At 38.8% G+C, this 27,089-nt stretch overlaps 1 protein-coding gene across 2 annotated transcripts; it reads left to right on the top strand.

Moving 5' to 3' along the window:
- The first annotated feature begins 122 nt into the window (after positions 1–122).
- LOC103716068 (transportin MOS14) lies at positions 123–27,089 on the top strand. Of its 2 annotated transcripts, none has more exons than XM_008803921.3 (27): positions 123–440; positions 2,876–2,953; positions 3,065–3,127; positions 5,987–6,034; positions 6,107–6,253; positions 6,824–6,955; positions 8,037–8,077; positions 9,038–9,129; positions 10,525–10,652; positions 13,649–13,724; positions 13,840–13,960; positions 14,045–14,138; positions 14,317–14,398; positions 15,671–15,753; positions 16,090–16,209; positions 18,042–18,093; positions 18,252–18,407; positions 20,825–20,948; positions 21,102–21,183; positions 21,261–21,352; positions 21,428–21,502; positions 21,592–21,646; positions 24,707–24,826; positions 24,904–24,996; positions 25,106–25,251; positions 26,230–26,407; positions 26,496–27,089. In XM_008803921.3, the coding sequence occupies exons 1-27, from the start codon at positions 318–320 to the stop codon at positions 26,772–26,774; spliced, it is 2,880 nt and encodes a 959-aa protein (XP_008802143.2). In that variant the 5' UTR covers positions 123–317; the 3' UTR covers positions 26,775–27,089. The 2 variants fall into 2 exon arrangements, with proteins under 2 accessions (XP_008802143.2, XP_008802144.2); XM_008803922.2 differs by having other exon boundaries at positions 124–440; positions 6,120–6,253.

Raw genomic sequence — 27,089 nt, 5'->3', positions numbered from 1 at the left:
CACGACACGTGTTTATCATCCGAGTGTGATGCGTTCGCCCCAGGCGGCGAGCTCCAAGGCCGCTTCAGTCCCAGCTGTCGCCCATCTATAAGATGACCTTCAACCGCTATAATTCATCGATCTCTCATTCTAAAAATCTGATCGGTGCAAAGCCGACTTCTCTGTATATTTATTTATTCTCGATCAATCGCGAAGACGGAGGGGGAGAGAGAGAGAGGAGCAGGGCAAACCGGGCGGGAAAGAAATCCCTGCTCAAAACCCTACGAACCCTAACCCTAGCTCTTGGAGGGAGAAGGATCTTGGTGCCGGCGGAGGCGATGGAGCTCCAGAACACAGTGAAGGAGGCCCTGAGCGCACTTTACCACCACCCCGACGACACCGTCCGCGCCCGCGCCGACCGCTGGCTCCAGGACTTCCAGCACACAATCGACGCTTGGCAGGTATTCATGCCTCTCCGCGCTTCCTCCCTCCCTTTTTGCTGCCGATCTCGCAATGTTCTTTTGGTTTTTCACCCCTCTGCTCTTCTTTCCCTCTCTTCTTTGGTTTTGATTCCCGTTTAGGGTTAGCGTTATTTCTCCGCTCTGTTGTAAAAGTTTTGGAGGGGAGAGAAATACATTCTTTCTTGATGGTCGGGGGTGCGGAACAAATGTCGTGGCTGATGTTATCATGTTTCGGAACTTGAAGCTTGCGATTAGAGTTCCTTTCTTCTTTCTTTCTTGCTTATTTTCTTTTGGAATGGAATGAAAGAAAATTGCGTAAAGACTGAATCTTTATGAGAAAATCTTGTAATTGATCAGATAGGGCACGATAACTGACCCTTATGGTTTGTCATGATGATGGCTTCGACTGTCTTTCATTCTACTTTTTTCTAGAAAATTAAATCAGGTTAGAGTTTTTATGGCTGTTGTCTCTTCCATTGTATGCTTTTGATTTTGTTTACCGAAAGATGGATGAACAAAAATATTTGCTTTCGTTATTTCTTTGTTGCTGGCAGATGATGGCTTATTGCTTCTTGACAAAGCACCTTTTCTTTATGTGTTTTCTGAATTGCAAGTAAAGAAAATTGCTTCAAGAACAAATTTTTGCTGGCGTAATTGATATTATATGGCATGATCACTGACCTTTAATTTGTCATAACCAAGTTCTTCTCTGGCCTTCGCTCATTTTTTTGAGGTTTCATCAAGAAAATTATGTCAGTTTTCCTCTACAAGAGCTGTTGCATATGTATGTATGTATATGTTGTCTTCATATTTTTTACTACCATTAGGTGGGAGACATAAGGAATATCGGTTATAGATGGAGCTATGCTATCACAATAGATTCATGATGATGCATGACATCATGATTTCCCATGTGGCATGACTTGTTCCCCAATACAACATCGTCATTTATATTCTGTTAAACATGGATCCATCATTGGACATGCTACATTAATTTCAATCTACCTTGTCCCAATATGCTCTGTCCATTATTTGATGGATGGTATTGTGGTTGGTCTTCAGTTATTCAGTAATGAACATCAGGAAGTAGTCATACCTGAGGCTTAGAGCTACATAAACTTGTCTGATAGATTGCACTTTTTAACCTTGGCAACCTCGGTGAGGTAGTTCTCAATGCTAACCATGTAGTATATAAATGCCACATATGCATGTGCAAAATTCCTCTTTGGTGGTCAGAGTAATGATTTTAAGTTTTTCTAAAAGTTATATATATGTGATGACCATTTAAAGTGTAATACGAAGGTAAACTCATGTCTGTCATTGAGTTTCAGATTTGAGAATTCTCCTTCCTGTGCCACAATCCTTGGCTTTTTCTGATCATCAACATTCACTATCTAAGAGTGATTTTGTGGGTTTGAGATAACATAGTTGTATTCAGATGATTAAAATTATATATGGATGAGAAGTAGGTGTTCAAATATTATCAAGATATTTTTTGTAGAATGGGCCTACAACAGGGTTCAACTTCAACTCTAAATCTATTTGCACCTGTCAGGGTAAGTTAATTGATAATACTCAGGCTTTATTGTGGTATACTTTATTTGCCTATCATTTTTTTATTCCCCAGTAAGGTGATAATATCTATTTGAAATTATGGGAGATGGCTCTAGAAGGATCTACAAGCAGCTGAACCAAATCATAGTGTAGATATCGTGTAAGATTGCCCCAAAAAAAGAGTTCTTGCTGTATGTAAGTTGTACGTGCAGAGAGCCAATAAAATTAAAGGATGGGGGTTAAGATGGAGATTAATTCCTGGAGTTTTGGGATCATTTCATCTTAGTTAGACCGAAAGAAGACATCAATAGATGATAAAAGGGCTGAGTATCTTGCACAAATCTGAATGTTAGAGTAATGAAGAATGCCAGGATGCATTATGTACACATTGCAACGAATAGAATGTTTGTGTATTTTTTATACAAAATATAGCAATAAAAATCGGTTAGATTACATCAGTAGTGGGTAAAGTTATGGAATTTAAGAGGTCATACCCAATTTCAACAAAGTCTAGATGGGGTTCCATGGAAGAAGGGTTTCATAAATGTGTGTGGAAGTATGAGAAATGAGGGGGAAGATCTTTGAAGATCTTGATAGGTGTTGTAAAACTTGATTGAAGAAACCTTGTCATGACAGAGTTTGCTGATTTTGGTGGGGACAACTATGATGATTGAGACAACTAGTGAAGTCTGGCTTGTGCAGCAAACTCTAGATAGGGTAAAGCTTGTTAACTTTGGTTGTGGATTTTTATCGTTTTGTTTTTCCTTTACCTTTTGATAACTGATTCCATGTCATGCATTTTTTTTTACTTTTTATTTTTGGGTAAACATTATAAGGATGTAAGCGCTTTCATTCTATTGATAACTTCAATTTTCTCACAGGTTGCTGATAATTTACTTCATGATGCTAGCAGCAATATGGAAACTCTCATTTTTTGTTCTCAAACACTTAGAAGCAAGGTAATGTTAAAATTATTAACAAAAGGGTCTGTCTCTTTGAGAGCCAATAATTCTTTAGTTGTTTAAGCGCCAGTAGCTTTACGTAAAACTTTTGCAAATTGTGACATATAGGTACAACGGGACTTTGAAGAGCTGCCTTCTGAAGCATTTTGTCCTCTACGCGACTCTTTATATGTGAGTACGTTGTATGTTTTTTATTTAAGATAATTAGTTCTAGACTTTTAGTTTGTTCATGAGACCTGGAATCTTTGTTATTTCTTTTTACTTAATTAGTTAATGTGGTGTCACCTGAATCATAACTATAATAGTGTTTATTGATTCATGTTTTGCACTTTGGACATTGGGACAAGCGTGAAAGCTTTTGGGATGCTAAGAACTGTATTTCATTTAATTCATGAGAACTATTGTTCTATTTTTCAGGATTGAAAACATCATATGGTTATATCAAGTCACTTATTTGTAAGAATTCATTTCTTACACTTTTAGGGCCTGTTTGGGAAATCTAGTAGGATTGGGCCGGATTTCTTGCAGGAATCAGGCCTGTTGGCTTGCTCAGCCCATATTTTTCTGAAGGCCCGTCCTAGTCTTAGCCTAAATCCAATTTGTGGGCCTGTTGGTCTGCAAGAAGAAAAAACACCCGTGGAGGTCTTTTTTATCCTCCCAAAGGATTTGGGTTGGATGGGTATTGAGTTGATATGGGCCTTACACAAATAGATTATCTACTCCATGAATCCAACAGGAAATCTAGCCCAATCCTACTGGATTTCCGAAATAAGCCCTTAAGGGGATTGTTGGCCACAGTCGATCTAGTTATGAAAAGTCGGTCGAATTCCTAACTCCTACTTGTCACCAAAAAATGACCATGGGAACTTTATAGGGAAAAAAGTGTTGGGGCTTTACAATTTATTTTGCCATTATCTGGTTTTAGGGCTGTTAACGAGCTGAGCCGAGCCTGAGCCTGGGAGAGCTCGGCTCGGCTCGTTTCACAGAAGCTCGGGCTCGGGCTCGGTAACGAGCTCTGTATTGGGCTCGAGCTCGGGCTTGCTTGGCAAAACAAAGGCCCGGGCTTGAGCTCGTAAAGCTCATTTCAATTGCGAGCTCCAGAACGAGCTCGAGCTTGAGCTCGGGCTTGATAACAGGCTATTTTTCTCTATGTGGTTAGATTTTTATGAATTATGGTGCTGAAATAAGATCTTTCAGCGGGAGACTAGAGCTCGTTTGGGCTCGTGAGCTGCTCGGGCTCGAGCTCGGGCTCGGGTGTAAACGAGCCTCATATTGGGCTCGGGCTCGGGCTCGTTTGACTAACGAGCCGAGCCTGAGCCGGGCTTTTACCGAGCCGAGCTCGAGCAGCTCGGCTCATTAACAGCCCTACCTGGTTTGATATATTTTTAGAATCTAATGCTTTGGTTCTTTTGGTGTGGCACTCCCAGCAATTCTTCAATTTGATTTATTTAATAAAGTCTTGTATCTTCAGTGGTACATGCTTAATAGAATAGGATATAGCTTGGTGCGTCAAGGCTTTGCAATCCACCCTTCTTTGGAGAAGAAATATATAAAATGAGAATCAATAAGAGCTATTAAAGGAAGCACTGGAGAATTTTTTTTCTTTCTCAATACTTCATTTAGTTGCTTCTTTCCCTGAAATGCTTTTCTCACTTCATTCTGTTTGGTCTGTCAGATATTGAATTATGAAATTGTTACAGATAAAGGAAGAGAGGGCAATGGAATATATATTTACCATATGCTGAGAAGTAGTTGGCATTTGTCACTCCATATAATGTATCCATGTTTAAATACTCGCATAACATTTGCATTTTAAGGCCAAAATGCCCTACGTTAAGGTCTAGTTGTATTAAAGAATTGTATTAATCTAGTTCCTATTCATCCTTCATCCTTGCAGAAGCCAAGGATGTTATATGGAACGCTGAAGGCTTGGTATAGTGGTTCAGTGAAGATGTTGCACAATATTTATTGGAGGAAAGAAACAAGTTGTAGTGGACTCTACTTTCGTTATCAAAATGATACTCTACCGGACGTTCATTATTAAAATGATATTCTTAGCCTGAATTATACACTTAAGTTATGTATGACTTGATTTTTAGCCACGTTAGTGGCACTTTTTTTTTGTTAATATTAGAATTACATAAAAGTGCACTGGTTATTTATTTTTCTATTAAGTAGTGACGGCATCAGGTATAGAATTTGATGAACATTGTAAAAAGAAATGAGTTCTATTAGTTTAGAATATCTCATGTCTCACTATTAATTATGGCTTGTGCATGTTAAGTTGAATGATATTGACTCAATATGCTTTGATAACCATGCTCTTTGTCTTCAAATGATTTATAGGCATGATAGGAGTATCCCTTATTTTTTATATCAAGACTATTGGATAACTTTATGCTGATACGTGGACATCTTTTGGACCTTTTAACATAGTTGATTGTTTCTTCTAAATGAACCATACACAATAAACTGCTTATCTTAAACATATTACCACTGGGAAACACATTTCATAAGAGTTTAATCTTCCAAACATAGTAACATGAACCGACCAATGTAAAGGAAAGCAATTCTTTTAACATTTAAGGGTGAGCCTTGGTACAATGGTAAGGTTACTCCATTGTGACCTTGAGGTCACTAGTTTGAAAGGGAAACAGCTATCTTCATGCGAGGTTAAGGCTGCATACATCTGACCCTTCCTAGACTCGTTAATGGTGGATGCCTCATTCATTTGAACGCCCTTTAACTTGTTAACACTTACTGATTCACAAAACTACTTAAATCTTGGCTTACACCATAGTTTAGTAATTTTAGGTATATATTGCCAATTTGCCATGATAATACTGTCAAAACTACCAAGACTTGGCTGTTTGAATATTTGGTAACCTTAAACATTATGTATGTACGATATGGGAATGCATCCGATTATTTCAGCTATTATCATAGCAAACTTTAGCCTTAGGCTTATATGGTCAGTGATTTTCTGTTTATATATCTTTCTTTTGATTGACCTAATATTACTGAATGCAGGCGCTGCTAAAGAAACTTAGCAAAGGACCTCCTAAAGTCCGAACGCAGGTAATTTTAGGGATATTCGTATGCTAATAGTTTGCATTACCTATATTTATAACTTAGTTTTTTTCATTTTAGATTTGCATTGCAGTTGCTGCTTTGGCTGTGCATGTATCCATAGAAGACTGGGGAGGTGGTGGTATTGTCAGTTGGTTAAGCAATGAGATGAAAGCTCATCCTGAATATATTCCGAGTTTCCTGGAGCTGCTCATTGTCTTGCCACAGGTATGCACCAAAGTGGATCTTGAGATACATGTGTTGGAAAGCATCTTTTATGTCCATCAGTGATTTTTTTAATTTATTGTTACAAACATGAGCTGTCAGAACATTTATCTTGTTCCCTATATGTGTTGGACAAAAAAAGCATTGTAGAAGATCAGCTAAAAATATTATTGGTTTGAATCAGTTTTTGCATCTTTAATGCCCTTATGTGCTTAATTTGTGCTTATGAATGTTCTTCTTGCCTTATTTTATCATATAGATATGTATATCACATTGGAAAGGATTTTTTTTAGTTATATACTTTTGGATGGTATGTGATTGATTTTTGGGGTCCAATCATTTATCATGCATTTTGCAAGCTTTTATTAGGAATAAAACCACTTTTGCTATGCAACAATCTTGGGAACATGTGCGCATGCTTAATAGTGCAAACATTTGATGTTTCTCTACTCTTTAATGCACATTAGTTTTCTTACCTTGTCAACATTCATATCTGTATTTTTAACAGTTTTTTTTTAATAATTTATCCTGCATTCGCTAACTCTGTGAACTCCTTTACTTGTGCCCCAACAGGAAGCTTTCAGTCATAAGATAGCAGCTCGACCAGAAAGGCGTCGCCAATTTGAGAAGGAACTTATTTCATCGGCTGAAGTTGCTCTTGGCCTCTTGACTGCTTGTCTAGGGTTTGATGAATTGAAAGAGCAGGTAAATTATAGCTCTCTTGCTTTTAATTCTCACGGATTCCTTCTATGCACAGCTACGATGGTTTATATTCTTTTGCATTCTTGACATAATTTGGTGTTATGCCAACAATTGTATTATTTTCTTGGCCCACTTACCTGGCTGTTTTGGCTGCTGCAAATTCGGAATCTTTTGCATGCAGGATTAACAATGTTGGATCTGTCTTTTTTGAAAGTTAAGGGTGTGCTCGCAAATAGGTCTATATTATCTGCCTACTAGCTATTTTTAAAAAATATGCCCAGAGTTTAATTTATCTTGCAATCATACATCGCTTTTTTAGTTGCCTGATCTTTTATAGAGTAGTATTCTTACTCTTTGATGTTTGTTTTAATTCCAGAAAAAGAAAGTTAATTGGTTTCAGGATGTATGTAGTGCTTTATTGTTTTCTATTCATGTAAACTGTTAACCTTTTGATGCCAACTGGTAAAATCATGTGGTGCAAATACCTAAAACATGCCCATGTGGCCAACATTGAAGCATGTGCCTCAAGCTCAAGCCATAAAAGTTTTACAAATAAAAGAAATAACTAAAATAATCTGAGAAACTGGGTTTTATCTTTTTACATCCCCGCCTCTTTTCAAGCTCATATCCTCTGTTGAGCACAGTAGCTTTTCATTAGAACTACGCAGATTCTTATTTAGGATCTTTTCAAGAGGGTGGCTCCTTAATCCACACTTCTGCTCATTTGTTTGTTTCTCTTCATTGTGCATCTGTGTCTGACCTTTTCATCTTTGCTTCTTGTTTTGACTTTCTACGGCTTCCATAAACAAAACCACCATGGTAAAATTTTACTAAATAAGAATCTGCATAGTTCTGAATTTGGGTTTATTTCCTTTGACAGAACACTAGAGAGGAACTTGTTATAAGATTGTATTGTTTCCAAAAAACATTCACTAGACGCGGAAATGTTCTTTTAGCTACAGCCATATAATTTCAATTCGATGGTCTTGCACTATTAGTGGAAATTGTTATTCAAAACACATTCATTATTAGTTGAGTTATGTGGGTTTTATAATGGCAGTAACATAGTTCCTTCTTTTTGCAGGTTTTGGAGGGTTTTTCTTCATGGCTTTATCTAAGCCGTGGGTACGTGTTTTCTGGTTCTCAAATATATTGTTATGAAATTCTATGACATTTGACTTGTCAAAGCATGCACGTCTTTAGTTTCCATGCAAGACCGGTGTTGGACCAATATGGGAATCTGGCACTAGGTACTGGTAGCAGCGAGCCTCTCAGTATTGAGGGTGCCAGCTCATGCCGACATCTGCTGCATTGCAAAGGATTTGTACAGGTCAATACCCCTAAGAAAGGAATTACGCTCCCCCCCTTCTTCTTGCCCCCCTCGTGTGTATTAATACATATTGACGCATGTTGATATATTGCTAGCTAGCATGGCAGAACATGAAGTTAGGGGTGTACATGTGCTGGAGAGAGCGGGCTAGACCTAATTCAAGCTAGGCTTGTTTTATAGACCAGCTGAGCTCAAGCCCAGTTATTTAATTTCAAAACAAACTCGAGCTGTTCATGAACAAGTCATTTAGGAGATCTTGTTAGAAACTAAGGTCTTCAAGGCTTTTGTTTATATTGTTTAGTAATCTTGATTGTATTTTAATTTATAATATAAATATGTTTTATAATTCTAAAAACATTTTTTTATTGATTTGTGTAAATTATTTGTTTTGTATTTCTAGCTGAATCAACCTGAGCTCGAACGAGCTAAGACTAGCTCTGGCTTGGCTTGTTTGTTGACTGGTTGAGCTGAACAGGAGCCAAATATTTTGCTGAACTTGAGCTGGCTTGCAAAGGGCTCGCTTGTTTGACAACCGTAAATGCAGAATGTGTAGTGCCGGCTGGTGGGCGGCGAGCCTGCCAGTGGGACTTAAAGCTTTGTGCATACATAGTAAATTTTATTTTTATATTTTGTATTTGTTTATTTCCTTTAACAACCTAACTCAAGAAGCATGAATGTATACACCCTTTATGCCATCTGAAGAGGCTGCTATCATATTGCTCCCAGGAATTCAATAATAATGTGGTGTTTTTCAGGATTTCTGCATCTATCCTTGCTTCGCATCCTCTGGTGCATGCAGCCCTGTCATGCCTGAACTCTGAGCAACATCTGGAGGCGGCTGTAAATGGTATCTCAAATACAATATTTTGACACTATTTATGGGACATAGACTATGTTAATTTGTTTCTTTAACTTCCTATGAAAATTAAGTTTACTTTAATTACATGGAGGTTTGAAAATCCATATGATTTAGCTTCTAATATCTTTCAACATGCTTCTCCTATTAATATTAACTGACATAGGGAATTTTTATGTATAAATGGATCTGCTAGAAAGATTATCAAGTCTTATATTTAGTTAGTCTTCGTATCTATCATGTACAGAATAGTGGCTTGAAACATTCTCAATGGTGGCAGCTTGTTATGTAGAGGAGGTATGGTGATTTATATTTTCATTAAGAAAGCAGACTGTACTCAGTATGTCTCTTCAGAATCATGTAAAATCAGTTCATGTAACATCAGTAACTGCCAACAAATGGCAGATGCTCTCTTTCATGGAGAATTAAAGGTCAAAACCTACTTTCCTTGATGATTTAATGATCTTGGTTGATGTGGATGCTAGGGCTACATCTATTATATATAAAAGGAAAAGACTGTTGTGACCTTAATACATTAGATAGATGCACTGGAGGATATAATCCATGAAGCAGGGAACAAAAGTAGATATGGATATGGTAGCAAAGAAGTTGTGGTCTAGATGTTCGCTTGTTGTGGCATCAAAGAAGTTGTTTTTAACAGAATTATTTACATTTAGATGTGCCAGAAATAGTAACAAGCACAAAATGTGATGAAGTTTTGCAGTATCTAGTTATAGAAAGTTTGTGTGTGTGTAAAGGTCGGAGCTACTTTGCTGAGTTGGTGTGACACTATGTTGGAGGTAACGGTACAGGAACCTCATCAGTATGGTATGGCTTTTACCAATGAGTGGTATGCATCCTGGTGCTGATACAACAAAAATGAGATGATGTAACATTTGATAGTATGGACTTGGGCCCGAGAGATGTACTGGTAATGGAACCAGTTTGGTATAGCTGGTATGGGCTGTTATCTGATGGTACTTGTATGGAGTAAAGTGCAAGTACCAAATTGCGATGGTCTGACCATGTGCAACCAGAGCTGATTCTTCAAAGGGAATGAGAGGTGCATTTTGCAGATCAACATAGTGATTAAAGGAATGGAACTAATGAAGACATAGATTGCAGTACCTAGAAGATATTTGAAGGCATTTCTATTTGAAGAATTTAGTCTTGGATTGGTAGAAATTGTGAAGTAAGATTCATAAACCCAGCTTAAAATAAATAAGATTTGCTAGTCGATTGATACGTTTGTCTGTTTTCTGATAATGTAGTTTTTATGGTTGTACACTTTGTGATGGCTCTTTGATATTTCTGGTGATATTTTTAACATAAACAAATACCTTGTGGTTTTTCTTTTGGTAATGCTTTTTGCTATTTATTTTGCAGTCATATCTGAATTGATACATCATACTGTATCCGCGAGTTCTGGCGGTCTTCCTGCACAGATGCCCCTAATCCATGTTCTTGTACCTCGTGTTATGAGTCTCAAAGATCAGCTTAGGGATTCTTCTAAGGTATTAGATTTGTTAGAATTTGACTATATCTGATTATTTTGGCAATGTCTAGTCTCTTTGATTCTTCCTGCATGAAATTTTATGAGTGAACTTTGATGCCTTTGGTGTCCTCTCAAATGTCATGTCTTCAAATCAGCGTTCTTGATATGTGTCGAGCAAACTTTGGTTACTTTAAACTCCCCTTGTAAGGATGCATGATGCATGCTTACTCAACTTAAAAACAATTGTGGTAACTATATGCTTTAACTGTTTCCACTGTCTGATAGACACGTACGTACATGCATATCTCTGTGTATGTGTGGCTGTATTTATTTATTATGTCATAGAACTTCCAAGTAATGATTATAAACTGATTCGATTCAGCATGGTGGTATGGAGTGCTGAAGTAGACCTTAGGATGGAAGTATTAATTTGATAATATCCTCGAACAATATACTTGAAGCATTAAATCCATGACTGTCTTCAGTGGTTCACAAATACTTCGCAGGGCATAACAGAAGGATTTTGGGTTTTGGCATGTGCACATAACAATCCTGGGGTAACCTAAAAGCATGTCCAACAGAATTTTTTATTGCCGTTATCCTGTTTGTGTTGATCAATATACCATGGGCTACATATAGGACACAACCTTTCCCATGAGATTTAATTTTTCTTATACAAGCATTTGGATGGTATTCTGCAGTTAGTAAATCTTGGAAATGACTGAATTCTGAAAAGAAAAGTTCCAACTTTTGCTCTAATTTTTTCTTGCATATAGCACATCCTTTCACACCCTCTGTTTACAAGGCTGTCTCCAAGATAGCTTCTTCTTGACCCCCCCAATGCTGAAATAACATGGTCTACTGCCTCTTTATTTGCTAAGGTGAAGTCAGCATTGAGGTTATTGTTTGAATGAGTCGCTGGTGCTAGATTCAAAAAAGGTGATAAGGACATAGTGCCGATGATCATAGAGAGGTCTGGTTGAATCCTAGATGATCCACAGGAGATGGGGGCAACAGTATTCGAGAAGATGAGTTGAGGGTGTTGTTTCAGCCCTTGATGACCCTCAGGGGAGTGATATAATAGTGTCAGAGAAGATGAGGTTGAGAGTGCCATTTTGAGGTGTTTGGGTCCATGCAAGCAAATCTCCTCGATGGGGAGTTTCATGATTTTTTCTCAGGGTTTGAGAGTGGTGATAGGCCGCTAGGTGGAAACGACCATGGGTTTCATGGAAAGGAGAAGAGAAGATAAGAACTTACAGGTGCTTGCAAATACATGCATTTAAAATCAGTATTTTGATGTAGATACCTGGTAAATCTTGACAGGATGCATTCATCAGTACACAGTCTAAAAGATGATGAACCAAATTTGGATGGTAGGTTCTTGCGGAGTCTTGAAGTGGATGAACTCAATAATGTCTGTGAAGTTGTGGTTTGAAAATATCTGGTGCAACTTTGATATTGAGGTTTTAAAAATATAAGAATGCTTGGTTTGAAGAAACAGATTGACACGGTGCTTAAGGAGAGTCCTTTTCAAATGGGGGAGCTAAAAAAGGAATTTTGTCTATAGCGATTTTGACATGGGTGCTTAAGGAGAGTCCTTTTCAACCGGAAAAGTCAAAAAAGAATTTTTTCTATGGCAATTTATTTTTGGTTTATGCCTAAGCAAAGATAAATTTTGGAATGCCTATTTATGGTGTTTTCTTTTTTCCCAAGTTTAGGATGCTTTTTCTCACGTTTTTGGTTATGGTATTTTTTTTCTTATGGTGTTTTTCTTTCTCCTCACGTTTAGGATTATTGATTGTAATTGCTTGAAAAGCATTCCAAACGTGCCTATGTAAAGACATGTCCTATGTTACGTTTTCAGCAAGGTATTCCGAACCGGTATTGGTAGGTGCACTAGTGGCCTACTGGACCAATTCATCGTTCTTGGTACTGTTTCGGTACCGGTCCGTACCGAGAGCCGGAGCCAGAGAAGACGAGGTGAAAGAGACTGAGCGGGGGAGGGAGAAGGAGAGGCCTCTACCACTAGCGGAGGCTGCTGGGGGGGGGGGCGATGACTCTTTTGCTGACTTCACTTAAAAATCCCTAAGCGAGTCGCTGACTTCACTTAAGAAATTCCATTTTTTTTTTTTTTTTGGCTGCGTCCTCTGTTTCGAAAGAAACAGGGGACCCGGCCGCGGCTTCGGCCTTCGCCCCCCCTCCTCGCGGGGGGCCGACCCCCCTCTCCTCGCGGGGGGCCTTCGCCGGCCCCCCGCGACCTTCCGCTGGCGGCGGAGGCCTCTCCTTCTCCCTCCCTCCCCCGCTCGCTCTCTCCTTCTCTTCTTCTTTTCCGGCTCCAGTTGGGTTTTGTTGGTACGGGCTGTGTACCATTTTCTACGGCTAAACTGTACCGGTCAGGGTCCGAACCGGTACGGTACGTGCTGAACCGGCCGGTTCAGCATACCATGGTTTTCAGAGAGTTTAATTCCAAGTTTGAGTGAGTTAAGGATGAAGCCTTTGGCTTGATGAGTTCCTTCTTTTGGGTGTTCTATATCTCTAGACGTTTCTTTGGGTGGTGAGCGTGTTCTTGCTCTGTATCTTAGGAAGATTGTTTTTGAGTGGTGATCACTAGAACTCTGTATCTCTAGGGTAGATTCATTTGGGTCGTGAGTTTTCTTTTCCATCAAACTCTGCATCCCTTGGGTGGTGAGTTTTTATCTATCCATTTCTCGTCCTTGGGCATTTGGGTTTACCATTATTCTCAGATTCTTGGGTGGTTTTAGTTTGTTCGTTGTTTGTCCTCCTCCCTTTTATTTTCCCGGCATCATAGATATAGTCTTTGACAGGGTGTAGCAAGGGTTAAATAGTCAACCACATATAGAGGACTTAGTTCTCTACCATATGGCTTAGTTTTCTAAGAGAAACAACTCTCTCTTTCCAGACTGTTTTGCCAGGTGTTTTTCTGGAATGCTATAGCATGATTTTTTTAAAATGATTGCCATCTTCTGGTCAGTTTTGTTAATTTAATGTTTTCAGGATGAAGAAGATGTGAAAGCCATTGCTCGCTTATTTGCAGACATGGGGGATTCTTATGTAGAGTTGATTGCAACTGGTATAAGTTGTTCTTCAGATGCTGCTTTCTTTTCACCTTGGAAGCCACTTTTAGAATTGACTTGCTATTGAACTCTTGTTTCTTCCATTGCTGTACCGCTGCTAATTTTGTGCAGGTTCTGATGAATCAATGTTAATAATACAAGCATTACTAGAAGTTGCTTCACGCCCTGAATATGATATTTCTTCCATGACTTATAACTTCTGGCACAATCTCCAGGTTAACTTGACCAGAAGGTAATCATATAACAAATGATCACCTAATTTTTTGTGATTTTGGTTCCAAACATGAAATGATTGCTTGTATTTTGAGCGTTATAGGGACTCCTATTCATCTTATGGTTCTGAGGCTGAGGCAGAAATGAACCGGAGGTTACATGTTTTTCGCTCACCATTTGAAATGCTAGTCTCTCTGGTTAGTTGATTTTGTGGAAGATGGTCTAATATTTGTTTCATATGTGACAGATTAGTTATTTTGATTGATTGGTGAACCCTGAACATCCACTCATACATAAGGCACCATGTTATCTTCATGGTTCTTGTCTCATCTTTTCTTTATATTCCGTCTTCGAGCCTATAGTTTTTTTTGCCAGGTTAGTTTCCGAGTTGAGTATCCACATGACTATGAGGACCTTTCTGAAGAGGACCACAGGGATTTCAAGCATACCAGATATGGTAATTAATATATGTTCATGGAAAATACGCTTAGGTCATCGGTTTCATGATTACCAGATATTGAATTTTTTTATTATGTTCTTTGTGCTATATATGTCTTGCAATCGCTTAACTGCTTATCTGATAAAACTATCTAAAAGAGTAGCTCTCCAGTTGCTGCTCTCTATTACTAAAAATTGACTTAGTTTAAGAAGCTCCACTTTTGTTTCCTCCTCCAGACATTAATGTTTATTCACCATAAGTCATAAAATAAGTGATTGTAAAATCAGCTCATTTTAGACTGCTATACGCTGATACTCATTTTGTCAACGACAGAGGGATAGTAGACATATTTTGTGGACAGAACAACTTGTGATAATTTTGTTGTCAGGTTGTATAAATTAGGTAAGATGAAGGAGAGGAATTGCAGGAAGAAGTGCTTGGAAATCTATTTTCCTTGGAGAAACTAAGTTTGTCATTTCTTTGTTTTGGCAGAAAGTCCAACAAATTTGGAAAACATATTTCTATGTATCTGGAAAACATTTCCTTTTCATCAAAAGATTCTTTTCTTTTTTTCCATTTCCTTTCCCTAGATTTCATGGCAGCCAAGTAAACCCTGAGATAAATGGCAGTAATACAAGATATCCAATTTCGTTTTATTCTGGAAAGGTCAATATGGTGGCTGTTTTCTTAGGTAATTTGGAAAGTTCAGGGTGAACCCTGCAAAGCTTAAAAGACTTGGTAGCTATGTAGAGCTTATCCAGAAGGCAGAAATTCTCCCTAATTAAACCCACGAAAAACTTCCGGTGTGTCTGCCAGTGTCGGATGGGTTTTCATGGACTTTGCTTATTATCAAAATTTACCTAAATGAATTCTTGTTCAGATCCTTTAATTTGTTTATTCTTTTTCCTATCAATATAATGCCATCAAGTCAAGCAAGATAAATGTTACACATGACAAGTATTTTCTGAAGAGGTCTTTTCTTCTTCTTCTTCTTTTTTTCGTTTTGTTATGCTATATTCAAGTATTTTCTCAAGAGGTCTTTTCTTATTCCTTTTTTTTTGTTTTGTTATGCTATATTTTTCCCTCAAGTTAATTTGTTTCATGGTTCTCTTCCATTTTATTGATCTGAATACTGCAATTTATAGAGATTTTTTTATTCGATATAATAAGTCAAAATCTAGTCTGTTGGTTCAAAGGTCAATATCCTTTTCTTTTTATGCATTAGTTTATTGCTGATGATCTGTGGCATCTAGCACTTCTGCAAAGTAATGGAATCTGTCCTTTTGCTAGCGGTCAGCGATGTACTATTTGATGCAACTGCAGTTCTTGGAGGAGAACCAACACTTAAGATTCTCTTCATGAAGCTTGTACAGGTAAAGTTGTGAGGCTGCTTTTTAGTGATATCTTTTGTGTTGCTTCTAGATGTATCCCTTTAGTGACAAATATATAAAATTAAGGACATGTTTTGACAAGGTGCCAAAGTAAGCTTTTCTAATTTTGAAATCTGAATCTACTATCTTTTGTTCCTCTTTCTCTGTCCTTTTGCTTAAAGTCAAATAGGTCCTGATTCTTTGTAGAGTATTTGTCAAATTTGGTCTTCACTAATATTTCATTTGTCTTGGTTGATTCTTTAGTGCCCAACTTAAAGGATCTTATATAGGTTCTTCAAGTCTAAACTGAGCATCTCCTTTTAACTTCTCATATTACAGGCTGTTAGAAATTGTAGTGATGGTGAAAACTGCAAATGGCAGCCTGTGGAGGCAGCTCTGTTTTGTATCCAGGCTATAGCTAACTCAGTTTCAAATCAAGAAGCAGAAATACTGCCCCAGGTATGAGTTATAAATTATAGACTAATTGCAAAAATGGATCAGATTATGTGTTTGAGAAACCTAGTAATATTTCATCAGTGCATTAATTTGTATTACATACTGTCAGATGTGGGATGCCAGTAACGATCCACTGCATGGTTCCTTCTCAGTGTGCAGGGTGCCAGGGGCATGCACCTGTGCCGCATGCCTGTCTGGCCCTGGCATGGTACATACCATACAGTAAGGAGTGTCAGTGAAGCCTTGATTGAAGTAGCTAGAACATTTACCTCTACTTGTCTGTTCAAAGTAGAGAGCTCGATCTCTATGACAACAAGTAAATGGGGTTGTTTATGACTTTGTCATTGTCTATGCATGGTTTGTTGTAGCAAGCTTAATCCCAAAATGTTTGAGTTGAAGTTTGTGAATTTTTTTGGTTGAAACTAGTCATTTGATTTTTCTTTTTTTTTTGCTAGACCGGGTGATTCATACAACACGTGTACGGATGCACCCAATAAAATCGGAAAACAAAATATCATGGAGCTCCCGAGGCAGCTTCTCATCCCTCGTCCACAGGGTGCTATTGGCATGATTAGCCACGTACGTGGCCATCCAATCCGCAGCCCCGTTGGCTTCTCTAAACACATGCTTTGCCTGAACAACCCTTCTGTCCCTCATCATCATCCAGATATCGCGAATCAAGGGATGGTCAGCAACAGCGACCTTCGAACTCCCCTGGATCCATCTGATGACCGTAGTCGAGTCACTCTCCAAGATGACTAAACTAGCTGAGAGCACACGTTGAGCGTGTCGAAGATCCGCCCTGGCAGCTCTCAGCTCTGCACCAGAAATCGTGCAGTCAAATAACTGACAGCCTTCCGCTACCACGACCCTGAAGTTCCGGTCCCTAATGACGAAACCTGCTCCACCCTTAGTGCCACCATCCAGCACCGACCCATCAAAATTGACCTTGAGGAAGCTTGGGGGTGGTGGCTCCTAGGTGAAAAACACCGTACGAGAAGCTAGCGAGGCAGAATGGGAACCCCAGATATCCCGAGCTATCAAAAGTCCTTCTAAGGAGGAAACATGACTAATCTCTGCCGCCTGCGCCCGGGCACTCTCCGCCACAAGCCTTGGCGACATGCTCTACTCGCCGAAAGTTCGAGCATTCCTTGCCAGCCATATCTGGTATGCTGTGCAGGTCGCTCTAACTGCCTTTTGGCATGTCAATGGGCTGCCCAACCACCAACGGATGGTCCGTAAGAATTGGTCCTCCTGAGACCAACCCTCCCGCAACAACCCTGCCGCACGCCACGCTGCCCTTGCCCATGAGCACTGAAACAGTGCATGGTCCACCGACTCATCGGCTTTGCATGCCTCGCACGCAGGGGGTAGCCTCAATCCCCGTCCGCTAAGTACTGCTCTTGTCAGAATGTGATGTGATGTGATACTTGTGTTGCATCCATCTTGATCTTTTTAGATTTTATCTTCTAATTTCTTTTTAATGTCGTCATTACACCTCAATTTAGCTATCTCCACTTGTGGATGCTTTTATTAACTGTGTATGCTTCACAAAATATACACCTTTTATTATAGGTTAAGCTTTTATTATTTTTGACGTTTGATTTTCTCATGTTCTTTTCATGCTCATGAAGCTGTCTAGGATGTTGAGGTGCTAAACCATATCAGTTGCTTGTGGCCAAAGATGTCATTAATAGAAGCGGATATCTGATGCTTCATGTTCATAATGATTTGCCTGTAGCCATAGACATTAAAATAGCTCTATGTAAAGTGTATTTTATTTGCTTGCTTGAAAAGTATGTACTACTCTTCTTTAATTTGTCTGTTCTGGACAGGTTATGACATTACTTCCAAAGCTTCCTCCTCAACCGCAGCTGCTACAGACAGGTCCAACCCCCTTCCCCAACCCACACACACATGTGCGAGCGAATTATCAGTAAAAGAATCACAATTATTCAGTGATATACACCCACCTTATCATATTTATAGCAAGTTAATAATTAAGACCATATTTATTAAGTACAATTCATTTTGAAATTCCCCAGTATGTTCTACGATTGGAGCATATTCAAAGTGGATAGATGCTGCTCCAGTTGAACTTTCAATCTTGCCTCCAGTAGTTGATGTTCTTACTAGAGGCATGAGTGCATCAGAAGATTCTGCAGCTGCTGCTGCTCTTGCATTCAAGTATATATGTGAAGGTATAGTCCATCTTGGTGACCTGTTATTCACGACCAATTTCTTACTGCTTTGGATGCGCTTGCTGAGGCTGTTGTATCGTCATTCCTGCTGAATTGAGTTAAAATTATGCTATTGAATAAGCAATGTATCATCCAGCTGATCTCAAGAAGTAATTATACATAGTTTTTGACATTTTTCCTACTGCATTAGCAGCCATGGCATGGAGGTCAATATGATTTGTGCAGATTATCTCTTGATTCATTAGAAACCTATTAAGGTTTACTGAACTAAGGGTTTTACAGATGGAATTTTGTTTTACTTGTGATTTGCGAATACCAAATGAGCGTTAAATTTTTAAAGAAAGCCATCCATTTGTCCACCTACAACAAAGTATATATATATTTTCAAATGCGAGCAATACTCCTTACTGTTTGTCATCATTTTCGTGACCTTCTGATTTGTCCATCATTTTTCTCTTATGAACTTCTTGTAGCACCTTCTTTACCCATTTGAAATGCTTAGAAAAATGCAGCTGCGACCTTTTGTTTACAACCTCTCATGAGTATTGATGAGATGTGAATGCTATATACCCCAAATTCTAGGAGAGATTCCTTTTCATCTCCTTGCAGTGGCCTCTAAGTAAGACTTTAACAACCTTCCCTTTTTTTAACACTTAAATGAATTGTAACATATTAAAATATTAGCACTTTTAGCATTGTCTGATGGTTGCTATTTGTATTTGGCTCGGTGTCTGATATCAGCATGTTGAAATAGTGCATACTTAATAAAACAAAATGTTTTCCACATATCACTGGCTGAAGTAACACAGCAATTGATGATTTTATAATTGCATAAATTAACAGACGTCATTAGAGTATCCTCTGTCCCTCAAAAAAAGAAAAAGGGAGAGAAAAAGATATCTGCTCATTTCCTCCATCAAAATTTTTACATGAGCTTAGGTATGGACCTACTCATCAGGGTTCAAGGGCCATGCCGGTTGGTGGCACATGCCATGCCGACATGCAAAGTGTCAACCTTTACTAATACATGTGATATGAGAGAGAACAAACGAAGGTTAACCTTTTTTGAGTACTAAGCAATATAGAGTCATATCCATCCGTGCCAATATGGTACAGATTGATATCAGTCAACAGTTCTCAACACTTAGTGGCTTGTCAGCGACCTGGTGCTGATCCAGTGCCATGTGCAAGTACAGATTTAATGTTGTACATGCCGCTTCGCATGGACTGGCATTATTGGTGCACAAAACCCATAGTAGTTCAAAATCTTCTTCACATCATTTTGATCTCCTTGGTGCCGGAAAAATTCATTCATGAATTTTTGTTTGATGCATTCAGACACATTATGCAAATACGTTGTGCTCCTGTTATATTGCAAAGCAATATTGTACCAAAAAATACTGCACCATGCCATGCCAAGTGTGGAATAAATCACAAAGTGAAAGATACAGTACAAATACAGCAGTGAGCTTGCCCCCCCTCCCAACCCTTGGATTATGGTTAGTGTTGATTCTGACTAATTTGCCATATATTTTTCTAGGCATTCGTGTTGTTTCTAATGAACGTAATTGGTGACATACATCACATCTTATACAGCATGCTACAAAATGATATTACAATATTATGGTTTTCAATTCAACCGAAGAAACGAGAGGAAATAGTTTGATCTGTTTTTGTTGGTTGATCTGTAGGTAGTGTCATCCCCTTCTAGTTGTTGAAGACTCTTTCTAGAACCACAATTGACTACAGTGGTGGTGTTTTAACTTGCTAATAGAAACAATTTTCTGCGTGAACTGACTTTATATGTATCAATTAGTGTTCTAGTTTGTAGATTAACCCATTGCAATGAGGGGTGCCTATTAGCTCGGCAAATAAAGATAGGCTTCATATGAAACCCATATCGTATGAACAAGTCCATGTAACTCATACAAATATTGTACGAAATGACCATTATCTTGTGCCCAAGGTTTGCCATACTGATTGGTACCGATGTTCATACTGATCGTACTATACCGTACTGATATTGAACTGGTATGCGGTTCAAGGGTGTACCGACGCTCGCTATATAGAGTCGGATATTGTACTGGGCATACCAACACTATAATAGAATGGTACGGATACGGGGCCCGGTAATGAATGGCGAACGTTGCTTTAAATTTTGGCTATAAAGCAAATTTTTGTATGACTTAGTGGTTGGGGAAATGCAGGTCTTTCCTTTTCTGTTTTTTGAGTGTGTGACTAATTTAAACCTATAATACTACATTAAGTCTCTATTTGCTATTCTTTTACAATCTTTGCTGTAAGTAGTAATCTTCTCCATTTTAATCAACATTAACACTTCCCCCCATTTTGTTTTGGATGAAGATCCATTATGCTTTTTTTTTTTAATTTTAAAATATTATCTTCCATCATTACAGATTGCAGCAAGAAGTTCTGTGGGTCATTGGATGGTCTTTTTCATATCTATCATATAGCGATCAGTGGGGAAGGAGGCTATAAAGTATCTTCTGATGATTCAATGCACCTAGTTGAAGCATTGAGGTTGTTTCATTTTCAAGATATAATTGTGCCTTATTTTCCTAGATTCTGCCTGTCATGTCTAAATTGTGTAATGTATTGCAGTAGATAAATGCTTCATACCCCACATTGCAACTGTGAATTTAAATTTGACTATTGCTGTTATCGTTATTACAGTGTTGTTATTACAGAACTCCCACCAGAACATGCCAAAAGAGCTCTGGAGTTACTATGCATACCAGCCATTAATCCATTACAGGTTTGTGCCAACATTTTAATATGTTTTGTAAAGCATTTAACAGAGTGATATGTTCATTTATATACCTGAACAAGCAGGAAATGACTAATCAAGGTGGAATATCTCTGCAACAACAAGTATCTGCACGGCAGCTTACTATTCATATTGACCGACTTGCGTGCATTTTCAGGTTGTAACTGGTTAAAGTAATATACTTAATTCTAATGCCTTTTCCAGTATTACTGATTGACTCAATCGCTTTCAGGAATGTAAATCTTCCAGAAATTGTAGCAAATGCAATTCAGAGGTTTTGGCCAGTCTTTAAAACTATCTTTGATCAGTAAGAATTGATAACCCAGCTGTTTTTGTATCCCATATTTGTTTCCTGTGTATGGGCACATATTTAATCCTAATGCAATTTTCATGTAGTCGTGCTTGGGACATGCGGACAATGGAGTCTCTGTGCCGTGCTTGTAAATATGCTGTGAGTATTATAATTTCGGCTAACCAATTATTGGAAGGAAGTCCAGCTATTGGTTACACTGCTATTCATTAGACTAAAATTATTTGGTTTATGATTCCTGTCAGGTCTATTATGTGACATGGTGTAGATATTATACGAGCATCTTTTATTACCATTGATCAAATTATTGACTGTGCTTTGTTTGACTTTAAAAGATATCTTAGACCTGTTCAATGTTAGTTATACATGTTTTTCATAATCCGATGGAACAAAGCTTTTGATAGAACTTAATTTATCAAATAGCCACTTTATGGAGCTGTGGGCCCTATAGTCATTGGCAACATTAGGGACAAATGAGTCTTTTGGTTTGTTCTATCTGGATTCGTCTGTTTTTTGTATTTGTATAACATTATAAAACTTGATGATATATCTTGTCAAGTAGTGGCTTTTTGTTTTGTTCAGGATATCTCTCTCTTGTTTTCTCGTACTAAAATAGTGTGATTCCTTTAGCATAATTAGTATAGAAGCAGTCAAACTAATATAATAAAATTCTTATCCTTTTCTTTGGTTGGTTGTGGAAGTATTTGAAAACCTAATGTGTATACCATCACAAAAGGGAAAATAATTAGGCAGGCAAATGTGTTCCTTACATGGTCCTCCATATCTTATTTCAGCTTGGTATAGAATTGTATGTGCCCTCAAAAGTGTTTCTAGCCTAGTCTAGAGGAATGAGTCGAGACAAGACTTATGAGGCCTATTTGAACAATGATTACCATCTTGGTGGTTATGCACCACAAAGGATTTTCTCGAGCATAGGGCTAAAGACCTATTTATTCATGAAAAAAGTTGTGAGAGGTCTCTTTGTTGCTAAGATTTAAGATTTAATGAGAGAAAGAAGATAAAGAATAAAAGGTACTGTTTTTAATTATCATATATTTTAAGTCCTCTTGCTAACTTTACTGTGCTTGTAGAGCAAAATTTGGTCTCTTTCAGCTTCAGCTATACTAAGAGTAGGGCAGATGTAGGGCTGTTAATGAGCCGAGCCCGAGCCTCCGCGGGCTCGGCTCGGCTCGTTCTACAAAATTTCAGACTCGGGTTCGGGCTCGGTACCGAGCCTTGTATTGGGCTCGAGCTCGGGCTTGAGCTCGTAAAGCTCGTTTGCCCGAGCCCGAGCCTGAGCCCAAGCCCGAGCCCGCCCCATCCCCATCCCCGAGCTCGGTTTGTCGTCGAAGAGAAAACCGAAGTAAAGAAAGCGGTTCGTCGTCGGAGAGAAGAACGACGGAAGGACAGAAAGAAAGAGAAAGAAAAGAAGAGAAGAAAGAAGGAAAGAAAGAAAGAAAAAAGAAAAGAGAAAGGACTCCGGTTCGTCGTCACGTGCGGCGGCTGCCGGCTTTGGCCGCGAGCACAGTCGGCACGGGCGTCGGCCGCAGGTGGCGGAGCTTCTTGGAGAGCTGGGATCAAGTGTATGGCTGGGGCATCAACTTTGAGAAATGATCATAGAAAAGATTCAGGTCGCGGGGAAAGACCATGCCCTGGGACCAGCAGCTGAGGAGGCCTTGGAGGAAGCGGATCTCGTCAGACTCAGACCAAATCCGGTGGAACTTGAAAAGAGGGGAGCGCAGATCGCCGGTTGCCGCAGCGCCTCCGGGGCCGCCTTCGACGCCGGCCGCGGAGGCGGCCAGTCCGTATTTTGATTTCGTCGTCGTAGCCGTTGTCGGAGGGGAGGGCGGGGTGGGGGGCATCGGCTTCGAGCTTGGGGGTGAGAACGGAGTCGTGGGTGGGGGTCGAGGTGGGGTTGGGGTCAGGAGAGGGCTTTCGCTTGATGGGGAGTTTGCGAGCGTCTGACTTGATGTAGAGGGTCGGGGTCGGGGTCGGGAAGGTTCTGGAGAAACTGAGAAGAAAGGAGAAGAAAAGAAGAAGAAAGAGGAGGGGGGAATGGGTTAACGGGTTGGGTTCGGGTTAAAAGGTTGAGTCTGAACCCGAACCAATCCAATCCGATTTAAAGAAATTAAATGGATTTGGGTTAGCTCGGGTTGGGTCTGATCTAAATCCAACTGGGTTCAATCAGATTGAGATTTAAATTGATTAAGCCAAATAAAAATTAATTGGGTTGAGTCCAAGTTTAATTGGGATTCAATTAAATTGTTAATTGGACTGAGCCCTTATTTGGGCTTGTGAGCTGCTCGGGCTAAAGCTCGGGCTCGGGCTCGGATTTAAATGGGCATTATTTTGGGCTCGGGCTCGTTTGACTAACGAGCCGAGCTCGAGCCGGGCTTTTACCGAGCCGGGCCTGAGTCGAGCCCGAGCAGCTCGGCCCGTTGACAGCCCTAGGCATATGGTTTGGTTGATGTTCAGATAGATCTTCTACACGTCTATTGTTCATCCAGGAGCTATTTCTTGTTTCAAGGGATGAGGCAAGTGGTGTGATAACGTGTGTTTTTTTGTACTTTTCATTAGCAGAGGGATCCACATAAGAATGACTGGGACCCTTTTTTTCTTGATTTTATTAGAATTTAGCAATGTTTAAGAAATAAGAAAAGTAGCACTAAGATGGATGGCTAAGGATCCCCCAAAATGCCAAGGTGCTAGGAAGGCTTCTAAAGGCCATCTTCTAACATCTTAGTGCGCACCAAGTAAAACTTAGCTCATTTTTATTTTTAATTTTTTTCCCCTCAAATATACTTGCAATCAGTTTGGAAGAATTTCTTTATTGTGAAGTTTTAGCATAGCTTAGACTTTCTTATGGGCCTTTATTTTAGAAGTAAAATGCATGTGAACATAAAGGCTCTACCATGGCTTTCCCACATGCTTTCATCTACGTGCTAAGTTGATGATTTTGCACCATTTGATGTATTTGACTGCTTTCTTGAACTTATTTTTGGACATCATCATGTCCTTTATGGGCCATTTACCAGTTTTCTTTTAATGGTTATGTTTTCTGCTAGAAGCTGGATATGTGGTAAGCCTAGTTACTAATTGTAAGGTCATATATATAATGCGTGAAAACTGGATATATATTGATTTTCTTCACTCTTTTTTGTATTCAATTGAACTATTTGCTAAAGCTTTTTCCTCCTACAGGTGAGAACATGTAATAGGTACATGGGAATCACCATTGGTGCAATGCTAGAAGAAGTTCAAGCATTGTATCAGCAACACAATCAACCCTGCTTCCTTTACCTGTCCAGTGAAGTTATAAAGGTTTATAATCTTTGCTGTAATCCAAGTTTAAATATTATTTTATCATTTATTTTACTTACAGCACTCTTGATCAACAGATATTTGGGTCAGATCCATCTTGTGCAAGTTACCTTAGAAGTCTAATTGAAGCACTTTTCAGTCACACAACAAGGCTTCTTAAGACAATTGAGGTAATCCAATCTCTGGCTCTCCATTTTGATTTACAAAGTCATAAACTGGCTTCTTTGAGCATTTGCTGGTAAAATGTCTGAATTTTATTCTTGTTTTCTTATATTGTAGGACTTCACAACTAGACCAGACATAGCTGATGACTGTTACTTGTTGGCATCAAGATGCATTCGCTATTGCCCTGATTTATTTGTTCCCTCTTCGATATTTCCGTCATTAATTGACTGTTCAATGATTGGGATAACTATACAGCACAGGTAATTTCATTCCCTTCATGGCTGACGACTGTTATTTGTTGGCATCAAGTTGTATTCTCTATTGCCCTGATTTATTTGTTCCCTTTTCTATATTTCCATCATTAATTGACTGTTCAATGATTGGGATAACTATATAGCACAGGTAATTTCATTCCCTTCCCCCTCTGCCTGCCTGCACTTTCTTAGACAGTTGATGTTTTATAGAAGCTGTGAAATGCACAGCACATATTAAATCCTTCAGGCATAATTGTTACCTGTATATTGCACTAGCCTCAATCTGTAGGCATTAAGCTGTGATGAAGAACATGCATGCGGAAAAATGTATAAATATTTTGCTATTTCAGAATAAAATATATATTTGGCGTACAAAATACTCAAAGAAATGTTTTATCTTTATGACAAAATTCTAATTTTTCCTTATTTTCAAGATTTTTTTGTATTTTTATTTGTTTGAAAATTTTTAATATTTTAGATAGGTTTCTCATTGTCAAGTCTATAAGGTTTCCAAGCAATAGTTGTGATACGATATGCTACAAGTGACATTTATATGCTCTCTTTCTCTCTCCATCTCCATGTGTAATGCTAATTTGCTGACTTTTCTATTATTTTACTAGCCGAAACTCTGAAACATGATTTTTGCACACCTTTGGAAAATTATGAAGCTGGCAGGCAATTGAAACTTAGCAAGATGCAACGAGCTGTTATTTATCACTATATTTATTTCTTTGTAGATAAAAGATATTCCAACCATGATTCTCATAGGGTTTGCCGCACTGCTTGTTAGTAGAGCCAGTAGCATGGTTATTAAGTATCCAGCTTTAAGTATTTTTCTGATGAATGTAGGCTTGTTGTTGGTTGCAATTAACTCTGGGGTCATGGGGATACTGCTGTAGTGATTTACGTTTCATTTGCTTTTTTTATTAAGGGATTTAGTATACTGACACCTACATGTGATTTCTTTCTTTGCTTTTGGTGCAGAGATGCTTGTAAATCCATATTGACATTTTTATCTGATGTCTTTGATCTTGCAAACTGCTCTGCTGGAGAGAAGTACCAATCAATTATAAATGGTGTGATACTTCCTCGTGGTGCAACTCTCACCAGAATCTTGATTGCCTCATTAACTGGAGCACTTCCATCTTCGCGATTGGAGGAGGTACCCTTTATTTCTGTTATTGTGTGTTGTGTGTTCTCTACCATGATATAATTATTTATTTATTTGTTTTCCCCCCTCTGTTCCATAGGTAACATATGTGCTATTAACCCTAACGAGAACATATGGAGAGAAGGTGCTTTTGTGGGCGAAGGAAAGCATTTCACTAATACCGCCTACGGCCATAACGGAGGCTGAATGTTCGAGCTTCCTAAAAGCTCTATCAGATGCAGCATCAGGGTCAGATAGTGCTCCTCTTACTGATACGCTTGAGGAGCTCTCAGATGTTTGCCGACGCAACAGGACAGTCCAAGACATCGTTCAGGGAGCTTTAAGGCCTCTTGACTTGAACTTCACTGCTGTGTCCTGATTCTGGAAAAGATGGTGCATCCAAAGGCCAGACTTAGGGCAGCTTAGCTACTGCTTGAGCTCGTGTTGGTGTATCATTATATATAGTGAATTTTGTAGGAGTTAAATGAGTTTGTTGTGCTGCATTTGAATTGTTGCATTGCATCCAGTGCTCCTTGTTTTTTCATCAGGAGTGGGCCAGCTGTTAAGAGTTGTGATTCTTTTAAGCGTTTTCCAGGTCAATGTACATTTGTTGTGTTTATTCACACTGCTATAGAGTGTTTTAAGACATTTTTCTTCAATAAAAGAGAATACATTTTGATCTCGTGTCCTAAAA

The sequence above is a fragment of the Phoenix dactylifera genome, chromosome 2 (genome assembly GCF_009389715.1).
Source record: "Phoenix dactylifera cultivar Barhee BC4 chromosome 2, palm_55x_up_171113_PBpolish2nd_filt_p, whole genome shotgun sequence".
Lineage (NCBI taxonomy): Eukaryota > Viridiplantae > Streptophyta > Magnoliopsida > Arecales > Arecaceae > Phoenix > Phoenix dactylifera.
Note: the sequence above shows the minus strand (reverse complement) of the source record. Positions and strands in the feature narration are given on the sequence as shown.